The 23,219-nt window shown below is 44.0% G+C and overlaps 1 protein-coding gene across 6 annotated transcripts in view; it reads left to right on the forward strand.

Moving 5' to 3' along the window:
- The first annotated feature begins 208 nt into the window (after positions 1-208).
- Positions 209-23,219, forward strand: part of zic4 (zic family member 4) — a 155,159-nt gene continuing 132,148 nt past the window's right edge. For 5 of the 6 annotated variants that reach the window (XM_042067662.1, XM_042067664.1, XM_042067665.1 and 2 more), the window contains exons 1-2: positions 209-453; positions 11,837-11,900. In XM_042067662.1, coding sequence (XP_041923596.1) covers positions 11,881-11,900 — 20 coding nt within the window. In that variant the 5' untranslated portion in view covers positions 209-453; positions 11,837-11,880. Of the gene's footprint in view, positions 454-5,138; positions 5,184-11,836; positions 11,901-23,219 lie in introns of those variants that run through there. The other variant, XM_042067660.1, reaches the window with a different exon arrangement.

Consider the following 23,219-nt stretch of genomic DNA (forward strand, 5'->3'; position numbering starts at 1 on the left):
AGAGAAAATATTGACAAGAGTATGGAACTAAGGAGGGCTACACCACAAATCCGCAGAGCGTAAATAAACCTGCGCGTACTGAACATAGTCCCCTGGAAGTTAATGGCAGCTTTGTGTGGCCGAGTAGTTTTATGATCTTAATTCTCTCGCATACTATGCCAAAATAAATATGGCGCTTCTCGGCGGGATGCTCCGCTGAGTGCAGTTAGGGCTGGGCTGGAACTGCAACAGGTTCAAATACACAACTTTTACTGCGCCTCAGGAGGGGGCTTTCTCAGCATTGCTTTTGCTCTCTATAACCTTCGGTTTGGGGAGCGGTCAACAAGATAGTCCTCGCGTCAGTCAGTCCAGCCTGATTTATGGCTAAGGATAAGCTCAGTACAGAAAGTGGAGAAGTAGAACTCGGAAAAGAGGAAGATATCTCACAGCACGTATGCGCTACAGGCCTATGAGGTAAGAAGTTTAACGTTATGGCTTGCAGTAAAGTAGGCTACAATCAAAGTGCTGCCTTTATAATTCACACCTGCAATGTCAACAAAGCATTGTTAATCGGCCAAATATGCAGATATTCGCGAATTTCGCAACAGCATGTCTCCCCATGGATCCACAGCAGTCAGTGGATACACTGGGCAGTGGCATTCAATTTAGCATTGCTAAGACGTAGCCTATCCGACGAGCTTACTGTAGGTAGGCCTAGGCTACTGTAGGCCTACGGGCTATTAACTATAGCAGTAGGCTACACAGGTCTATTACCGCCGTACATTAGGCCTACTGCATGGCTATTCGAAGAAAATAAATAATTCCTCTTACCTTCTCTCCATCCCCAAACACCTGCAACTTCGTGTAAACTACAACTTATATGCCAACCTCGGTTAGCCTACTTAATGATCCCTCAAAAACTTTGGTGACACCCAGGGCCGTAGTCACCAACCCAATATTCAGATGTGACCAAAATGTCCCCCCCAATATTCGGACATAGAAAAATAAATAAAGAAAAAAAACGCTATAGGCTACTACAGGAAACCATCAAGTCCCACCATCTGAAATGCAATCAAACGTAAATAACGCACAAATTGGTGAGCTATTGATGGTTTCAGAGCATACCTGTCAACACTCCCGTTTTTCCCGGGTTTCTCCCGTAGGCTATTTCAAGGTCATCTCCCAGCACCCTCCCGTTTTGTTATTTCTCCGGAAAACTCCCGTAATTTGCATGGCCATCAAATTTCATTTTAAAATCATTGATCCATTCAGGTTGCCAGATTGTGTATGAAATATACCCTACACATACACGATCACTTAGTTTCAGTTTCAACCGTTTTGTCAGGCTAAAACCTGGCAACCCAAAACCCAAATAGGGAAGCGGGTGCCGACTGCGCAGCCTGAGCATAGACATAATATACATAGACGCCGCATTGGCTGCTGGAAACAAGAAATGCGGCCGCCATCTTGGACCGGTCATACTCCTCATTGCGTTGCAACAGAAAACACAAGATGACAGCACTGTGCAGCATGTTCCTGCTCAAATCGGCGGACCATACTCGGGGGATTTACTTTTCACAAGTAAGATTTAACTGTATTTTCGAACAATGTGGCCTGTATCATAGCTACATGTATGACCTTTGCAGCAAAAAAAACCGCGTGAAAATCTGTTCGGTATTCAGTGAGATATGATTAATTAAGTGTGCTGACAGCTCATTGCACCGGCCAAACAGATTACACTGAGTGGAGTGGATGACCGGTCCAAGATGGCGGCTCCAAATCTCGTCAGCGCTAGTAGGGAGCAGCAGTCGATGCGGCGTCTATGTATATTATGTCTATGAGCCTGAGTCTCGTCGTAAGCAGCGGGCTAGTTGAATGGCCTAGCCTACTCCAGAACTAGCTGATGTGAAATTGTTGGGAATTTAATTGATTAACACATCACATAAACTGTTATTGAGTGTTGTTGATACTGAACTTGTGCCCTCGGAACCAAATCTGACAGCAAGCAGCTTTGGAGTTTTGGAACTAGGCTGCAGGCAGGCAGCTGGTGGATACATAACTGGCATGTTTAAGGTAATGGTAATGTAAAAGCAACCGAAATGCAGTGTTGAAACACATGTATGAAACGTATTAAATATGCAAACACAGATCCGGTATAAACACTGACCCAACCCCCCCGACAAAAAATCTAGCCTACACTGTGAGTGGTTTGTACTGGTGGTTTTGCGTTTTTCGTAGAGGCGTGTGCTATCAAAAGCTTCCTGCACCCTACTGCGGTGCGGGCTGTCAACATTCATTTTTTAAGCTGATCAGACTCAAAGGGAACTTTGAAGTTTCCATATTGTAGCCTATTTTCTCGCAATGATGGCAAAAGTGAAACGTAGTGTCCTTTTATTTGAATTTGTGCGTGCCTGTGTCATTAATTTCTTTCACATGTCTTACAACATAAATAATGCATTCATATGCTAGTATATGTCAGAAATTAACCGGTTTATAAGCCTCTTAGAAATGGTTGTTGCATCTTGCATGTTACATTTAGATGCGCACTCAATCGCGCATCCATGCAGGCAAAACATAGCACTCAAATGTGGCGACGGCACAAAAGTTGAAAAAACTTTTACAATGGCGGTGATAGCCTACAGTTAATGTGAATCATGGACAATAACCAAAGAAAGGAATTTCCACCTCCATTCACCAAATAAAGGTTGTGTTTCTACATGTTAACACAAAGCTTAATTTCTGTCAGAAACCAGCCTATAATGCATAGGGTAACTTGAGGTGAGTCAGACAGAAGAGGGACCTGTCTTAGTAGCCTTCTTGAATCCCATCCCTTTCAAACTACCTTAAAATTGTGCGATTAGCCACCAGAATAATAAAATCAAAATACAAAATATGATTGGGCTATAGGTCCAAACCTATGAGTAAGCATTCAGTGTAATATAGAGGTTATCAAAGATCCTCTAGTTTGTATTTTCTTTTAAAATATATATTTAGGAGACAAATGGAGTCATACCACAGGTCTATGTCCAGGGATGGAGTATTGAATGGACCTACTGGGCCCAAGAGCTCAGGGGGCCCTGAAGCCTAAGACTGTGTGAAGTTGCTTCTCCGCCCTTCTCTTCTATTTCCACAAAACTCACAAGTCGTCATAATATAAAGGGTCTTTTTTTTTTTAAATCTTCCGGGGAGTATGCCCCCGGGCCCCCCTATCTTAACTGGGGAGGGTTTTTTTGCATCTATGCCCAGGGATTCATAATCCATCCGTGCCTATGTCCGTCAAAAGTTTGGTATATCCTAATTGACTTAACTAATGACTTGTTTGTGATTTTAATAATATTTTTGCATGGCAGGAAATGTATTGAAATTCTGTTATTGAAATTCAGACTGCACCACAGATTTGGTCCCCCCCAATGTTGATATCATGGCTACGGCCTTGGTGACCCCTAATGTATATCTGCATTTGCATTGCAGTATACTAATGCCATTAAGATAGTACACACTGCTTTGCCTGGATTTGTGTGTGTGTGTGTGTGTGTGTGTACCTATGTGCATGTGTGCACCTGTATGCATGTGTGTGCCTACAGACTTTTGCCAGTGCTTCACTAAGACCAATCTGCAACAACAGACAAAGTATAGCCTACTAGGCTACTTATACAACTGTGTGAATGAATGCGCTCATCTGTGTGAGTGTGTATATGTACGTGTGCGCACTAGCATGTGTGTATATCTGTACACACTGTGTGTGTGTGCGCGTGTGAGTTTGTGTGAGTTTGTGCGTGTGTGTGTGTGTGTGTGTGTGTGTGTGTGTGTGTGGAAATGTAAAACATCTGCACACTAGATGTTGCTCCCAAACTGATTTAATGCACAGATACACATACTGTAAACACATCCAGATATGGTGAGAGGTCCGAGCAGATATGGGAATGTGTCAGTTGCAGTGTCCCATATTGACGGAATTGGGTGAAATTTGGGATGCCTGCAAAGATTGTGACAGTGATTCAATGTGTCTAATTTAGTAAACTTTGAACCTTTACATCACAAGATATTGACACATGTATGTCAGGAGATGGTGAAACTTTGGATGCAATTTCATGAAATTTGACGCAAATCTAAAGAATGCAGTAGTGTTGCGTCAAATCAAATTTCAATTGTAGGATATAGGCTAGAGGAACTCAAAAGAGAACTGAGATGTGACCCTATTAATCAATACAGGAAAACTGAATGTGAATGAATGTCGCATTCCATTCTCTTTTGAATAGTAATAATATTGTTTTCTACTAATAATCAACACTACTAAATTCAGACATATGGCTCTCTTGTCTGTCATTGTACTAAGTGAGATTCAGGTCCTTAACAGCGCAGCACAATAACCCAGGCTAAAAGCTTGTTCAATTAAAGTGGGTCTGTTTCTCAGTCAGGCTTGATGAATGTATCAAACTCTGAAAGAAATACCAGTGCAGACAGTCTGTGCAGCAATATGTATGTTCATACCAGTGCATGGTGTAATAGCTTTGGCAGGATGGATAGGGATGGGTGTGCAGGAGGCCTCAGGTGAAGAGATGGCCCCAACCCTCTCACAACAAAACAGGAGGAAATGCCCCCCCCCCCCCCCCCCCCCTTATGCTAAGCCCCCAAGCAAACACATCAGCATGCTGCTACGCCTCGACATTACCATAATTAAGCACTCTGATGTTTCCTTTGCATGCCGGCGTGTGTGTGTGTGTGTGTGTGTGCGTGCGTGCCCATGTGCTTGTGGCTGCCATTATTCCACAGTAGCTAAACCAATGTAATTTGGGGAAAAGTAAACAGAAAACATGGAAAGGGAAACCTTCAGGGTGAAGGAAACTTTTGGGAGAGAGAGAGAGAGAGAGAGTGAGAGAGTGAGAGTCATCTTTGCCGTTTGCCCTTGGTGTTGTGATGGTGTTAGTTAATTATACTGTCAAGAATTTTTTTTGTGGAAAATAAAGAAAAAAATGGCCAAGTGTCACTGCCTCAAGCTTATCAAGAAATATGTAGGCAACTGTATCGGGGCATAATGTTGGCTTTCTGTCTTCTCTTTACAGAACATAGAAACAGACGAAGTGACTTGTGAGAGAGAGAGAGAGAAAGAGAGAGAGACAGAGCACTGGAGAGATATAGCAATAAGAAGAATGAAAGAAAAAGATTGGTGGGTCCAATCTCCAACGAAGAACCATGCCTCAGATGTAATTAACATTTTGATTTGAAGTGCATTTTCTCGCACATAAAAGCTTGCCAATTAGTTTATGTGGCGATCATGTGACTGTAATGATCCTCAATAGTGTGCCACAGCCCTTTCTAATCTGTGCTCACACAGACACATTACAGTGCCCTTGTCTGCCCTGATGGAGAGGCTTGTGCCCTCTAATGGTTGCCGATGGTTCTGTGCTGATAGCACCCAAGCACTGTGGGGCCTCTCATGCTGCGGCCATTGTGAAGTCCTTGATTTCACTGCAGTTACCCCCCCCCCCCCCCCCTTTCTCTTTTAGTTTCATTCTTGTGTGTGTGTGTGTGTGTGTGTCTTATCAATAGAAAGCTTGTAAGCCTGCTTTAGTGCGCTCTGCATTTGTTGTGCATGCTGACAGTCAGTTGTAAGTGTTGATTTTGCTGTGTGGCGGAGACATTGAGAGCTTCATCATGTGCCACAACTGGAATGCCAGGGGCTTGAAGATGTATGAGTTATTCTGTTAAACATTTTTGTCTGTGAAGATGTGTGAATATTATTACTCTATTATTCTGAAGAGATGCAAATGAACATCTCTTCTGGGAATGGCAGCAATGCCCTTTCCCTTTGCCCCATTCTTTAGTGGGGGAGTGGGGGAGTGGGGTAAATTGTGAAAAAAGTTGAACTGAGTGTAAAACTAAAAGAGTGGATACCGACCAGAATGTTCTGTCCTGCAGAGTAGTCTGGGTGAAGTGTAATGAGGCGATGCAATGCGTGCGTGCGCACACACACACACACACTCAGACACACACACACACACACACACACACACACACACACACACACACACACACAGAGCCCTTTGGGCTGAGGATCGACGTGTTAAAGAATAAGATATGAATGGAATAAACCCTTAGAAACCAGAAGGATGCACTGAAGCGTTCCCTCCTAGCTATCACCATGGATGAGGAAACACTAGCTTGGTAACTCAATGTCTTCTAGAAAGAATTCTCTGCAAATGTGGCCCAAGGGGCATAGGATGATGAAATGTTCCATATCTTAACAACATCTCATTTCTGCAGCATCATGCATTTTTACAACTTAATATTTCTCAATATTGCTCACATTTTCCTGGCTGCATCCAATGTGAAGCTTGAACTACCTGTGAGGACATGAGTAAGAAGTACCCTATAAATAGTCATGATTGCAAAGGCCTACATGCAGTATTTCAGTATTGCTGGGTTGCTGACTCTAAGGGACGTACTAAGATATTGTGGACACAGTATCTTAAATCTGACATACAATCCAAATTCTTTGGAGGCGAATCTGCCAGTAACCTTAAAGAATAAAGAGATGGTATTTAAAAATAAGATTTTTTTTTTTACTGTCAGAGTATTCAAATCAATTGAATAAGAAATGAACTTAATGGCAAATCGGATATAACTCATTGTAGTTCCAGTGAAGATAATGAGTTGGAAATGGTGTTTGATTGCGAGACTGCATGTCACAATATTGATCTGATTGGAGAGTGACTAGTGTACAGCTGGAAGGCCAGTGTCTGTACAGAGGAATTCAGCAAAAGGTTTTTGATATGTGTTCTCCTCTGCCAGACCTTGTGGATTACCCGCTTGTCTCGGAGTATCAGTGCAAATTTGGTAAGGTCTCACCAAGACCAGGAAATTGTCTTTATTTCCACGGACCTCTTTACTGTAAAAGCCATTCCTCACTGCACATTCAGTCTGAAGGGCCCTTTATCTTTCAGACAATATCCTGCTGGGACTTTTAAACATATGCAGCCCACTCTGGGCAGCCTGCTAAGGTGGACCCATAATCGCTGCTAATCTGGGGCGTGTTTAATTGATTGATTAGTCCTGGTTTAGGCCCATTGCTCCCGGGCAGGGCCATGCTGTGCTGCTGGGGCCTGAGGAGGTGTGCAGGGCCTGGGGACTTGCTGTCTCGCTGCCCACCCTCCTCCCCACCAAACACCCCAACCACCCCCAGCAAATGCTCTCTAGAGGACTGGAGCAACCATCACTATTCCCCAGAGAGAAGCCTAGACCTATGACATCATCTAAAGGAGATACTGATAGACAGGCCTGAGAATTCCACTGGGAGCACACACCTGAGTCTACATTCCTCAGAGATATCTTTTTCTCTCTCTCTCTCTCTCTCTCTCTCTCTCTCTCTCTCTCTCTCTCTCTTCCCCACTCTCTATTTAATCTTCCAGACAGATTCCTTTTATTCGGCACAGCTTGTGGTCGGTGCATTTCCCTTGCATTATAAAATCAACAGAAAGCAGAGGCAGATAGGTGATAGGAACAGAGGCGGCAGTGTTAGCGGCTCAGCACACCGGCAGGACCTGCCCCACTTTGCACCGATTCCCCCAGTAAATGTCAGATCCGCTAAACAGTCTGGATTATTGTCCCGCTCGACTATATGCGAGACTCCCATAAACCGGACGGGTCTGTCGGTTGAAGAGGATTCCATGTCCTCTCTTTGGTCTATTATCGCAGCGCCACTCCCACCTACAATGTGTTCAGGACGAGTGTTGTACCATCTGAATGTGTCTGCCATTTGAGAGTGGTGCGGACATCACACTGAAAAGAAGTCAGTTGTTATTATAGAAAATGCAGATGCTAGGATATGTGCACGTCATATATGTCTGAACTCAGTGAACTGCGTGCAGAGTGTGTTTTTCTCTTTTGCTCAGCTAGACACAGAGGGGGTCTGCGGCAGTCACTCCAGTGTTTTTAAACACATAAACAGCGGAGCTATTCTTATGAGCAAACATGCACTCAGATGTGAAATGTGGATTGTTTTTTTTTTTTTTTGGGGGGGGGGGTGTCATTTGATGGTTTTGCATTGTTTTGACCAAGTACCCCGATCATATTTTGCCTCACCAAAAAGGAAGCCCTTTGTGCTTTGTGATCGACTGATAAATACTTGACCAAAAACATTCACACACTTATTGCAGCAGTGGTTCTGGAGGGAATGGATTTCACAAGTGGAATGTGGGAGCCACTTGTAACATCAAAGCGTAATTCCTCCAGGTCACACTGTTTGTACTGTACCTCTGTCACAAAGCAACATTTCCCATGCCCTCCGTAATATCAACACACAGCAAGGAGGCCACAGGGTGAGCAGGCTTTACCAGTTAACACCAAAAGCCCTCCACTTTATCTCGTGAACTAGCTAAATAAATACCCAATGGGTGCATTTTGATCCCAAGGAACATGCCTCTATGTGCAACTTCTAAATGTCCTGCCGGGAGAATGTTTTCGTTGGCTATAGGCTTGGTGTCCATTAAGCGAGACCATCTCTGAAACATCAAAGATGCAAGCCTTTGTAGTCATCTTTTTTTGTTCTGGACCTTGCCCTCTCCGAGATGTTTATCTGCTGTAGAAATCTGGAACCCATACAGCCGAGGGGCGGCCCGATGCACTGTTCACATTCTCCCAGCATCCCTTGCATGCCTAAGCACACGGTCTGTAACAGACAGTGTCCTAGACATCATTACTAGTGCTATCATTAAACTGAGTCACTTCAGGGAAGCAGGCTGCTGGGTTAAAATGGCACACGCCGTCCCTCTTATCCATAAATGGGTTGAGGGGAGCGAAAAAGAAAAACTTCCTTGTCTTCGGGCTCCCAACTAGGTTTCCAGATGTGCCGGGGGTCAAAATGTCAAAGATAAAAGTACTAAGATTTGGCGGAGGCCTAACTAGTCGCTGGTTGTTGCCCCCACGCGTGCATTCCTCACCAGAGGGGGGCAGCGAGAGGGCTGCGTCTCGTTTCTCCTCTCCAGCGCACCCAGCAAGCGGCCTCATTTCCAGCCCAGTGAATTATGACACCGCAACTTCTTCCTCTGCCGCCGCCTCTGACGTTGTGTACCGATGTCACCCGGGCGAAATGTCAAGCCTGTTAAGCTTTGCGGTTGGTAGTTGTACGAGTTGTACTAGTGATGGAGAGTTTGGGGCTCAGGGTGTGTGTGTGTGTGTGTGGGGGGGGGGGGGGGGGGGGGGGTGAGGCTTGTTTTCAAAGTCTCAGGCATCTTGGGGGTTTGACTGATGACGCGAGTGGGGGGGGGGGGGGGGGGGGGCAAAGCCAAGACGCCAAAGTAACTAGTCACCCTTTAACGCTTTTAAACATTTATCTCATCACTACAATTAAGCATAGTAACCGTAATTTCAGGTGTTTAAGTTACAGTAGGTGCTGGCCTTGCTGCACAACCTGATCCCTTGATTGACTGGTGGTGGCATTTGGCTCTGCCCCTCCCCTCCCCCTCCCCCCCCGCAGTGTTTCCCCTGTTCTCTCTAGAGCTCTCGCTAGAGGAAATGGAGACATCACAAGTTAGGTGTGAGGGTGGCCTATTACGAGCAGAATCGCGCACTTCTCTGTAACGAAACAAGCTAATTTGAGCAATACGCTAATACGATTATGTTTGACTGTGTCAAAGGCTTTAATAAGTGTGGAAATTGCCCTGTCAAATAAGACCAGCTCCCAGAGGCAAATTACATGATTATGAGAGAAAAGCCCCCACTTATTGTTTCTTTTACATGTAGTAATCTGATAAATTAACATGAGGCGAGACAACTTCATTAGAATTTGTGAAAAGTAGGGGAAATCAGTGTGACAGCGACAACTTTATTGTAGCATTAGGATAAAGCCTAGATTTAGTGGATGGGCAGAGCTTACATGCTGTTACAGATAGGGCCTGTAATTATTTCCATCCCCAAATAGTTGTCATCCCCCCCACCTTCCCTCCCAAACCGATGAGCAGCTCTGCCGCACTAGCCTTGGGAATCAACAGAAAGTCCACCTGAGCCGTTTAGGGGTAAATATACACAAGTGAAGAAAATACAAATTTAAGATTGGTGGCGAAGGGTCAGAGCGAGTAGAATGTGGTCTCTCTCTCTCTCTCTCTCTCTCTCTCTCTCTCTCTCTCTCTCTCTCGAGTGTGCAGTGTGTTTCTGGCCTAGTTGTTTCCACTGGTGCGTGGATGGAGCAGCTGGGGCCACTAGATGGAGTCAGATCCTGTTGAAGTGCAGAGGGTGAGAGAGGGGACATAGAGAGGGAGACTCATATAGCGTCAGAGAGAGAAAGTGAGAGAGAGAGAGAGGGACATAGAGAGAGAGAGACTCATATAGCGACAGAGAGAAAGTGAGAGAGAGAGAGAGAGAGAGGGACATAGAGAGAGAGACTCATATAGCGACAGAGAGAAAGTGAGAGAGAGAGATAGAGAGGGAGACTCATATAGCGACAGAGAAAGTGAGAGAGAGAGAGAGAGGGACATAGAGAGGGAGACTCATATAGCGACAGAGAGAGTCGCTATAGAGAGAGAGAGGGAGAGGTGGACACGAGGCAGGAGCAACCTCCCAGATGTTACACTGACCACCAGCTCACAAGCTCTCACATTTACATCCTTTTACCAGTCATTTTGTGTGCAATTTTAATTTTCATAGGATAAAATAGCCTAAAATGATTTCGGCATAATAGATTATTAGTTGATTAATACTCTGGTGGCTGGTTATTTATACTGCTTTTACATTGGCTTCAATGGTGCTGTTGAGAATAAGAGCTGATAATCAGCAGTCTATAGCAGTCTGTTAGCAGTAGTAAGACGCACTTGAAGACAACCACCCTTTCATTGAACTAGCGTTTTATTTACATTAACTCTTGTGTATGTAAACTGAAACTTCTGAGCTATACAGTATATTATCTGCAGAGGGTTCACGATGCACCAAATTATTTGGTATATGGGACAAATACAGGATGAGTGGCTCTCAAAGCCAGACATTACCCATCATATTACGTTTTAAGAAACTAAGTGGTTGTCATAGCATCAAATTGAGAGAGGGTGAGAGAGAGAGAGAGAGAGTGAGGGAGGCAGAGAGAGAGTAAATCTGAATGCATGGCTCACTGCGTGGTATGATAATACAGATAGCATGTGCCTTGCCCTAATGGAGGGAAAATTATATAGCCAGTTGATACGAGGAAAGCAGGAAAGTGACATACTATTCTATTCCTTGTGGCCTGATTTCAAAAGAAAGCCTCTCTGTATTAATGGTGCCTAAAAGCACAGTTTTGGAATGGACCAATCAACGCTGATTCCAATTGAATATATTTAAGACCCTGTTGTCATTTTTTTAACATCCTTGGAAAAGACTGATGCTTTCACATGCACAACATGCAAACGTTCTGTGTGAAAAGATTTTTCATATCATTATGTGGTCTTGGATGTGGATGTATGAACACATTTCTGTCACCAGTAGTTCACAATAAGCAAAAAAAAATGACTCTTAACAACACTTGCATAATGGAAGGGTTCAGTATCATCCAGTTGTGACTGGTGATTGATTCATCTACCTTAAGATGATGTTTAATATTGGTGACATAGTAATGGTTTGTTTTGGGAGATGACATTTCCCTGTGATAAATAGACAATTTAGATTTCTTTTTTGTTTGCAATTTATTTATGGAGCAATAGTCACATTTTAAATTGACTGTGGAACAACAGTGCACTGTGATTTCAACAATGCTTACAAGTACATATATTTGAATCTCAGTGTTTCAAAAGTCGAGTGGGGAAAGATGAAGAAGGTAATCCTTGAGCTATTCTCTTCCAAGACAAATCTGTATGGCATCTCAAGCCTCTCTTTCTTTTCCTCTTTCCTCTAGAAACTAAGTTTCTAGAAACTAAGGAACGGAGTCAACTTCTGATAATGGCGGCACCGCTGTGGAAGTAAGTACATTCTGTCACATTGCACCCTGCCATTTTTGGGGATTTCTTACCCAGCTTTCTTGTAACTCTGTTCTGTCATCTTGTCTAATTTTTTTGAGAATGTCATTAACACTCTCATATCTCCAAGCGCTATGAGCTGTCAGAAGGCATTTAGGGTTTGCTGGATGTCCTCTGTTTATTTCTTTATTTTTGTTAAAGGAGCTTTATTGGCATGAGGAAAGTTTTTTTTTTTCCTGCTGCTTGTTGATGTAGACAGCCTTTCATGGAAGTGGCGCTCAGATGTAATCAGTTTGTCCTTCATCAGTTTTTCTCCCTAATGTTTTGAAATGACCCAACATCCCAATGTCTTTATGGCCTGGACAGCTGAGCTGATTTAAAAACAAAAAAAAGATTTGCTTTTGAACATTAATTTATTCCACGCCATAATTTTTCTTTGGCCAGAATTGTTTAATTTAACTCTCTCACTATGTGTGATGGGAGTGGCTCTAATTCAGATTCCTTTTAGTGAAGCTTTTTAGGATTGCAAAATATGATTAATCTCATTAGTCATTCATCCAGTCCTCATCTTTTCTACGTACATTAACTAACACAAAGAGGCCCCCTACAGGTTAAATGTGGATTACCCGATAAGGCCATCACTGATTAGGTTACTTTGGTGCAAAAAAATGGATTTGCTTTTCACCTAATTTCACAAACATCTTCATTCTAGTCTTTTTTCTCCTCCTCCGAACTCTTCTGTGTGAGAGTCAGTGTGTTTTAACTTCATTTATTCTCATAGTCACTGTGTGGATATCAATTTTGGGGCAAAATCTTTCAACAATTATGCAAATGGCTGAAAGGCACAACACAATACAGTGTGGAAATGGGTGGCTGAAAAAAAATGGCCTCATTATGGACAGATGGCAAAACTGCTAAAAGGCATTTGTTACACAGAGAGGGGAACATTTCAGACAATGTCGAGACCAAGGAGACATCTGATATGTTTGCTACACAAGACACTATTAGCAGTGGTGGTGTGGTCTTTGATTATGCCAAGGTGGTATATATGTGTGTGTGTTTGACTGCAAAGTAGAGAATGATATTATAGAGATAAGTGAATGATTGAAAAAGAAATCCTTTAAAAATGTTTTACAAATAATTTAATTGTGAAAGCTTTAAAAGATCACATTCTCAGATCTCATGTAACGTGACGGATTAACAATCAAAGTAGCATAAAGAAATACACTGATGTGATGTCAAGTTGTAAGAAATTAGTGTCTAATGTATAAATTATTTCATCTAAAATGAAAAGCATCAAAATAAATGTTGGGTCATTGTATTTCTTTTACACTGACCTCAATCGGGCACAAGATATGAGATTAAAGCAACATAAACATAATATATGGTATGATAAAGACTGACATGGAAGTCTCAGTAAAATATCTTTAAATAATAAAAAAAAAAGATCAGAAAAGCAATAGCGCTATAAGGCGAGGCAGAGGAGGCCAGAGAGCAATTAAAATAATCTGCTCAACGTGAAGTTGATAATGCATGCGTTTCACATGCTCTCATTTCACCGACCCCCCAATCCAATCCCCTGCACCCCTCCCTTCAAAGAACTCATATGGCAGTTACATTTTACATAAATTCAAACATGCTTTGAGGTAGCCGTATGCTAAAGCCAGACAAAAAGCAGGGACTCTGAGCATGCACAATTAAAAAAATATTAAGCTTGTGTCGCCTCATAGTGTTCTGTTATGTCCTGCACCGATAAGAATTGGCGTGTTCGTTTATCACTAGGACTGGAGTTAACCAAGGGTGGGAGGAAATGATTTGCCCAATGGATTATGATTTAAAATCTCTTGTCCATACTGCACAGTGTGCTAGACATGGTAATGTAAACCCAGACCCACAATAAATCCAAGTGACTGTCTCTGGACGCACCTGACCAATGTTGCACCTCCAAAAAGAGATGGAATGGGTGTGTGTGTGTGTGTGTGTGTGTGTCTGTGTGTGTCGGTGGCGTGGGTGGCTGGTAATGTGGTTTTTGACGTTGGGTGCCGCCGTTTATTTTTCCTTCATCGCCCCACTGCGGACTGTGGACTTCCTTGATCCCTCTGCCTGAGACTTTGATGTGGCCGTGTTCATTGTTGACTATTCTTTACGTCCTCTGCCCCAAACCATTGGAGATTGTTATGAGAGAGAGAGAGAGAGAGGAGAGAGAAGAGAGACAGAGAGAGAGAGAGAGAGAGGGAGTTAGGGAAAGAGAGACAGAGAGAGAGAGGGAGGGAGAGAGAGAAAAGAGAGAGGGAGAGACTGCCATTTAGTTCTACACTAATTTTCTCGCCTTTGTGATGGATGGCTTTCTCATTGTGCCATTTGGGCCTTTGATGAATGTTCTGCGGAGTAGAAGAAATTGCTAGCTTCTATATCATACTATCAAATCCGCAGTCTGCCAGCTCAATTGCTTGACTGAAGACTCCATTTGGGACTCTGAATCGTTATTTAATCTTGGCAGCCATGAAGGTATTGCCACCTCAAAGGGTTATCTCAGTCCAAACAATTAACTGATAAAATGTAGTGGTGTATATTTTGAATCATAGATTTTCATACATAATGTTTCATGTAAGTTATTGAAAATCTGATTTCTTTGTCACATACAAAGTAAAGTTCTTGCTGGGACATCAGCTCAGTGTAATATCTCATGATTTTTTGTCCATATAAGTATGAATTGAAGTTAATTGCCATAAACTTTATGTACTTACACAAATTCTCTTTGTGTCATAGTTTCAAAGTTCCAGTATTGGGTACGAGGCTTGTATGAATATGAATGTGATTAGAAATATAATGTAACCCAGAGAGGGTTGCGAGCAAATTTTATGGAATAGACATATTAGCAATATTTGCACTGTTCTTATGAATTAATATCAGTCCAGTGTCCATTATAGTCAAAACTATATTTATCTGTGGGATGAGATCATAGATGCTTAACACATTTTTCATGACCAGTGTTGGACCTGCGACCAAAATATTTGTACACAAAGTGTGTCTTACCACAAAAGTTGCTGATCAAACAACTGAGGGGGGAAGTATGGTGTCAAAAGAGGCAAAAAAAACTTTCATCTAAAAAGCTTGATTCCTTCATGTCCCTTTCATCCTTTCTTTTAAGATTATGCTGGGCCTTTATGGCTACTGAAGAGCCTTGGCTTCTTATTAAATTATTTCTGCTTGAAATGGACACAACCTGAATAGAATCATTAAACTTCAGTGTTGATGGGGGTGGGGGGGGGGGGGGGTGTCAGAGGCACTGCCATCCTTGCCTTGAGATGAAAAGACACGCATTTTCATGCTCCTCCAAAACATTTAATATGCCATGAAAAGATATGACATCAATCCTAGCAAAAACACAAGAGGGAAATGAATGACGCCATTGTGGCTCTAAACATCAATCATGCTCAATACTTTGGCAAAAAAACAATGAAGTTTTGTTTGCATTTCAGAGGTGACAAACAACACTTGTGACTGGCTTAACATTGTCAACTTCCATTACTCAAGACCTCAAGTAAATCAGAATTAAACTGTGGCCCGGTTGCTAGGCAGCTGAGTTCTCTTGACATGGTGGTTAGTTTTTCTTTCATCGCTTGACAAGAGCGAAGTGAAAGGAGTTTTGAAAAAGTTGCTAAAGCCGGGCCGAGGTGGGGGATAATTGGTGCGGCCGGATTGTGTAGCACCGCTTGTGTGGAAACTTTCAGACCGGCGGAGAGAGGGAGTGGGGCGACGCGAAAAAATGTATATATACCCTTTTACACAAACTTGACCTGAGGACTTTGTTGGGTTTTGGCAGATCATTTTGTGGAGTGGCTTTGCACTACACGTACCACTATGAAAGCTTAAACAGGTACAGTATCCTCCAGAACTACTGGCACCTCTGCTAAAGTTGACTAGAAAGAGGAATATAAAATCATCTTTTGGAAATTGATCTTAATGCCTTAAGTAAAACAATTAAGAAATATCCAACCTTTACGGACACCAGTTTTCTTTGTGAATGAATAATGTATCATAAATAAATAAATGTTCTTCCTTAAAATACAGGGGTCATAAGTATTGGCACCCCTATTTTAAATTCTCATAGAGGCAGGCAGATTTTTATTTTTAAAGGCCAGTTATTTCATGGATCCAGGATACTATGCATCCTGATAAAATTCACTTGGCCTTTGGAATTAAAATAGCCCCAGATAATCACATACCCTTCACCATACATAGAAATTGGCATGGTATTATTTCAGTTAGCCTATTAGCTGGTTTGATTTTGCATTGAGCTCAATGAGCATAAAAATAGAACCATGTGGAGTTCTGGAGGGCACTGTAGGTGAACGCCAAGAGGTGCCCTTGAATCACTCAGCGAGTGCAACCCAAAAGGAAACACTGTTCTTCCAGACATGACTTTGCAGAGCCATTGGGAAGATTGCACGTTGAGTCCAACAGTTCTGAAAAACTAGGGACTGCTAAAGGTGCTAACATGCTAGTGAAACATCTCCTTTCTTGCATCTTACACTTTGCATTTTTCAAAATATATATTTTTTTCTTTTTAACAATGTGAAGCTTAATTATTGTTCTTATACTGACAGTGCTTTACACTTTATTTCTTATACAGTGAAAGGGCTGGGGTGACTTCATGTCATAATAATCTGTCATTATAATTTTTTTTGATGATCTTATTCACAAAAATCTACCCTTGGCCTTGTTAAGTAAACAATGAGGAAAAGGGGCTATCCTTTTAATGACCTACGGTGGACCCAAAGTCTGTGAAACTGCACACCCAGTTTAAGAGGGAACCAATTAATGCTGGATTAACATTCATGCTTATTTACAGTTGCTTTTGTGCTTGCTCTTGCACTCTGACTTCCTCTGTTGCAAAAAAGAAAAGGAGAGCGAGAGACAAACAGAGTAGGAAAGAAAGACGAGAGAGAGACAGACAGGGAGAGAGAGAGAGGGAGTGGAAAAGGGGGGTAAAGGGGCGTCGAGGAAGAAGAAGAAGCAAGAAAGGGGGGGGAGAATTCACAAGCGGCAGAGCCGAGAGAATAGGGGGTTGTTTAGACGAGAGAGGTGCAGCGAGGTGGCTGGGTCCATTGTGAGGACACCACCTCTCCCATTATGCGCTCTCAATCAACACTCCTGCACACAGGAAGCCACTGCAAAGCCCATCTGCCATGGCTAATCTACGGGCAGCCCTGCGCCCACGTCTAGGCATGCCTCCCTCCGCCGCATTATTCCCAGATCCAAGGCTTCGCCAGGGATCAGCCAAAGCCCATTAAAGTAAATAATAGCCAGAAATGACAGGCTTAGCGCGGATTGTGGAGGAAGTTGAAGACCAGTTTTGAGCTATGAGCTCTAACTAATAGAGAAAAACCATTGGAACGGCAGAGGGAGGGAGAGGGGGGTGGTGATTTGAAGTGAAAGAGAGAGAAAATATGACCTGGGCCTGCCGCAAAGAATTTCTTAACCTCTAGGTTGTCAGGGCTAGCACTACCCTCTGAGGCGTTAGCAATCCTTGAGCAACTTTCACTTTGATGAGGCACATGGTATGTGTGTCAGTGTCAGTGTTGGGGTGTGTCTTTGTGTCTGTCTGCACGTGTGTGTGTGTATGGGGGTGGTTGGTTGTGGCAGAGACGGGGTCCATGCTCCACACAGAGACCCCAGACCTCAGCTGGGGAAACGGCACGGACTGAACCCTGGACTGGACTCTGGGAATGAGGGATATGCAGTGCCTGGAAACCAAATCTCAATTAAGACTGGTCTACAGTGTCACTGACCAAGGGCCATAGTCTGATATGGATTCCTCTTGTCTTCAGAGTTGCTGAAGACTGGGCCCTAAGTTAAAACCTTTTATGCTTTGTTTCGGGATTCATTTTTAAACGTGTTACATTATGCATTGATGGAGTGTATGATAAAAGGAACACATGTTTATGTGTGATCTGCAAGGTTCGACATTTGGAGCTCAGCAGTTGTGCGTGAAATGTTGCAAACACCAGAACACCTGTGTGACATTCTATAAGCATGCTTTTCAAGCTCATAGCCACAGGCATGTTTATGGACCCTTTCAAGAGAGTTCCATTATCAGCATCATAGTTGGCCCCACAAGACCTTTTTAACATTCCATATGTTTTCTTAATGCAGAGGAAGTAGATTGGGGCCCAAATAGAACGTTCAAGCATTGTTTTTGTTTTTATTGATGAAAGGGTCTATAGTCTTTTTTTAGATTGAACATCGTGCGATTAATTGTAAGCTTTTATGTGTGAAGACAACACTACACCTTTAAAGATACAGCGTATGCCTCCTACCTCTTATGTCCCTGTGTTCCATTTCCTCTCAGACATACCATACACTGGCTCATGATCCTATGAGGTTATGGTACTGGATGGAGTGGGGGGAGTGGTTAAAAGAATCGTGTTTGGATTCTGTTGTTTTTCATCATACAGGACACCCCCCCCCCCCCCTTTCTCTTCCTTTCTTTCTTTCTCTTTTCCTTTCCTCTCCTTCGCCTCTTGTCCGCGCTTGAGTTCTGACAGAGATTTAATGTGAACTGTCACCAGGCCGATGGTAGAGGCTGTTTCCGCGAGATTATGTCAAGCAGTTCCACCTCTGCCTAACTACTGTTAAAATTGCTTATACGTCTGTGAATGAATTGGAATGCGCACAGGAAACAAAGGCTTGGGGCTCACGGTCAGCACCCCGAGAAGATGTCTGATTGGTTGTTCATCGAGCGGACCATGGAGAGGAGTGGGGCAGTTATGAAATGCAGAAGTGTGTGTGTGTGTGTGTGTGTGAAAGAGAGAGATAGAGAGAGAGAGGGGGTAGGGGCTGAAAGAGCGAGCGAGAGAGTGAGTGAGTGTGTTAGAAAGGAGTCTGTTTGATTCTTGAGAAATCTACAGTACTTTTTACTTCAAAGGCACGCACACTCATGCACATACACATACACCGAGGCACCTAGACAAAGACCCATTACCTGAAAAAAAAAAGATATTGGATATTGAAGCCTAAGACGTAATGAAGTATTTAAGATCCTTGGAATGTTTTATTGACAGCACAGTTAAAAGTATGGAACATGGGAGTCCACAGACTCCCCAGAGAAAGGCATGCGTTTGTTTTTCAGAAGTGTTTAATGGTATCGATTTTCATTGTTCAATGAACCATGTGAAGTCTTTGACAGGTTTATTGAACAGATACAGTTCTGAAACATGTTGTAAAAGTTGACTGATTTAGACACAAAGTTTTTAATGAGGAAAGCCTCTCTGACCATTACAAAAAAGGAAAAGCACTATAGTTCTGGGTCCTGTTTGAAATCACAAGTCAGAAATTACAGTGGGCTGACTCACTCCTTTTTGTCTGTTGTCTTTAAGGATGTTTTCTATCATTTATCTCATCCTCTGTTTCACTTTAGCCTGGTGTGTCGAAGAAATTCCACTTTAAATAGCCAGGGTGAATCTGTGGAGTGGGTTAATAGCTTTCAGGTATGTGCGTTTCCCTGGCGACACGGGGGATGTGAGGACGTGAGTGGCCAGCAGAGGCCTCCCATGCTTTGTGCAACTTTGCCCAGACGGTCCCTGGATACATGTTGCACATTAGCCTCCACACAGACATTTGCACTGAGTGCTTAATTCCCAGCTAAACGAAAACAAACAAACAAACAAACAAACAAACAGAGGGTCTCTGGTCTCCCTGTCTCAAGGGAACGGCGTCCCTGCAGTGGGTCCTCAGTTGGAACTGGCACACTCCGTACCTCACCCAGCGGTCTGACCATCGACCCACAGGAAACAGGCACACGTCTGTATCTTGTCTTTTGACTCAGTTGGGTCTTGTGCCTTTTTGTCCTCCTAGGTAAGCCATCACACTTAGTTAGCCCGCTTGTCTCCCGTTAATGCACACCCTTGACAGAGAGCCTTGCCAGCGAACACCTCCTGGCCTTCACGTGTCACTCGAGGGCTGCAGTGTGTGTGTGTGTGTGTGTGTGTGTGTGTCTGTGTGTGTGTGTGTGTGTGTGTGTCACCTATTCACCCTCCCCAATGCCACCCCTGTCACCTTCTAGTCACTCCTGTGATTTCTACATCCGTTGTCATGGTGACACAGCAACAGGGAGCAAAAATGGAGCGCTAACCTCTGGCTTTCATTGGTAGCCCAGGCCAAGCCCCTGGGCTAAGAGGTTATTAACCCTCGGGCTGTAAAGCAGCTCTCTGTCTCGGTCTGTCTCGCTCTCTGTGTCTGCCTCTCTTATCCGCCCTCACCTACACCACTTTGTATTGTGGTGGTCAGTACATTTCCTTTAAATCTAGAAAAGAGTAACAAGGTCATGGCATTAGACTGTATTAGCGGAGATTAGATTTGTTAAGGAACTTGAGCCTGTGTTTGTTCTGTGGACCGATTCATTCACCCACCCAGCCGCCTCCACTTCAAACAAAAACCCTTGGAAGCTTCCAGAAGCAATGAAATCACATAGAGAGGTTAAATATTTCTCCCTGGACCCAGAGGTAAACAATTGCACTGCTTGTCTCCTGAGAGGCAGTCGCTGCAGCACAAGTGAGAAGGGTTCTCAAAAATCACATTAAAAATGTGAAGATGGAACCTTTTTTTATTAGAGAAGCACTACATCGCTTCTGAGTGACAACGGGCCTTTGAGCCAGCATGCCAGGGACACCTGATGGCCCTTGAAGGACATGTTTGTGGCATTTTCATGACAGTCTCACAAAGGCACGGAAAAGGCATCGTCAAATCAGAGAATGAATGTGTGTCTGTAAAAAAACCCGGAGAGGAGGAGAGGAAAGATGAGAGTAATGGCGAATATCTGCCAGCGTTATTAAAATCTAATCCCCAATATCCCGCATGCCTGGCCTAATGACGAGCGAACAGCATGGCCGTCTGAGGGGCGAAGAGAGGAGAGGAGAGGAGGAGAGGAGAGGAGAGGAGAGGAGGAGAGAGGAGAGGAGAGGAGAGGAGAGGAGGGGAGGAGAGGAGAGGGGAGGAGAGGGGAGGAGAGGAGAGGGGAGGAGAGGAGAGGAGAGGAGAGGAGAGGAGAGGAGAGGAGAGGAGATTTTCTATTCATTTGGCACGCTGCCCAGATCCCATTCATGCAGAACTCTTCCCATAGCAAACTTCCACCCTGGCAATTGATGGACTATTTCACCCCTCCAAACCGCAAGCGTGGGCTAATGTCACAGAGATCACACATATGTAGAAACATGACCGTAAAATTGAAACTTCTTATTTCAACATACAAGGGTTGTGCAGACTGTTGGACCAGAGGACAAATATAATGGGACAACCGCCATTTAATCCATGAACACACATGGGGCAGAATACAAAGAAGGACCCGGAACCATTTTTTGAAAAGGCATTATTAATTGATTAAATTAGTGGCCAGCGTTGTCTGATGCACCACCGCGTGGCCCAATGCAAACGTGATCGATCTGTGGGAAAATAAAAATGTATTGACTCAAAGTGTGGTGTTTAGTATTGTTTCCTGCTCTCCCGTGGAGCAAGTGTAAAATCTAATAAAAGAGATCTGAGGCAGAGCACTTTGATCAGAGACTCTTCAAACAAGCAGACGACCGCTTGGGAAAGGATTCAGGCGCTGAGAAGCCCATGTCTTCGCTAAAAAAGGGGGATGGGGGTGGCTTGACTTTAGGTGTAAAGTAGATCCATACAGTCGAAACATTGCTTTTTTTTAAATGCCAGCCCCTAAATCTGTGCTTTGCCTTCTTTTTTCTGCCACGAGCATCGTAATGTGTTTGGAGCAGCTGCGTACATTTTAAATTTCACCCCAAGGCAACGTTTGTTTACCCAAAAGATATGTCGGGGAAACGTGTCTGGTATTAGTGTTTTTCCCCAATTTTTGTCAGAGGGATTTTCAGCTGCTGTATATTTTCGCACGTGAAGACATCTTCAGCTTCTTTTAGAGGCCCCCAGACACCTAGAGCAACTGTAACGGCTGTAATGCAAGTCGGCAGAGTCCATGGAGACAACACCGTGCTAGGGTGCTGATGAAGTCTAATGCCTGATTACCGACGACAAGTCAAACAATTTAACGCTGTTTCCTCGCACTCCAGATGTGGCTCCATCTCGCGTAAGCCGTGACTGTTTACAGTGTACGCTTCTCTAAAAACGGCTTCCCAGGTGTTATTTTTCCCCCCCTCTGTCACCTCTCTACCTGCTGCTTCTCCAGAGGAACATTAGCGACACCTCTGATGCACTGGAAATACTGTACATGCAGGGCCCAGACATGGCTTGGAGTCAGTACTGTAGCTATTTGGCTGGCGTGGTTTGACTGGCCTGTGGCAGACTTAGCTGCCTTGACCGCTTGAGAGAGCATGTGGCATGAGGTGATGAGAGGAGACACAGGTTTCGTTTGAGGAGTGGGGGTGGAGGGCGAGGGGGGCGTTGTTGTGGGTCAGAATGCAACATGGGGGTTTGGCGGTCATGTCTAGCGTGACGTGACGCGCCACTGGGGAGTTGGTGGTGCGCTCACCTCATCGGAGGCCAAAGTGGTAATGATGGCGGGCTCGGAGAGGCTGACATGCCTGCTGCATAATTACAACAGCCGCAGCGCACACAGCGGCCCCTGGGACGTCACGCCCTGGCGTTCCCAACCAAACACAAGCAGGGAGGAGAGACTGAGATGGAGCTGAGCAGGAGGAGGAGGAATACAACTGATGTGGAATTAAGGCCAGAGACAGGAAGAGAGAGAGAGACACTCATATTTACAGCATCTGGTGTTTTTGTTGCACAAACGCAATTTCATTAGTTGTAACTGAACTGATGCCTTCACACCATAAGTCCAAATATTCCCTCAAGACAGACAAATAAAAAGTGGTCTCTCTGTGTGTGCCAGAATGGTTGTTTCTCTTTCATTTGAAATCCACAGATTCGGCTGCTGGTCTGCCACGACACACCGAGCTCGGATGTATTTTTCTTCAACCGCAAGCGTACACACTGCACAAGTTCTCCGCTTGGACACATTTTGACAAATGGCCTGGCACTATCGGTGCTTACGTGCTGCTCCTCAGTATTAAGGGGAATGGCCCTAAGGTGTAGGAAGCAGGACAGGTGCTTGACTGATGGCTCCATTAGAAAAGAGAGCCTCTCCCAGGCATCCCATCTTGAACTATCTGCCGGTCTGATTGCTGACAACGCAGGAGGAGCTCACACACACACACACACGGACGCACGCACACACACACATGCTACCACCACAACACCACCAGCCCCGCCAACCTCCAGCCACACACATCCAAGGATAAAAAAGCATTAAAAAAGGATTCAGCCAAGCATCACCTTTTGTGCCTGGAC

This window comes from Alosa sapidissima, chromosome 17 (genome assembly GCF_018492685.1).
Source record: "Alosa sapidissima isolate fAloSap1 chromosome 17, fAloSap1.pri, whole genome shotgun sequence".
In the NCBI taxonomy this organism is placed as follows: domain Eukaryota; kingdom Metazoa; phylum Chordata; class Actinopteri; order Clupeiformes; family Clupeidae; genus Alosa; species Alosa sapidissima.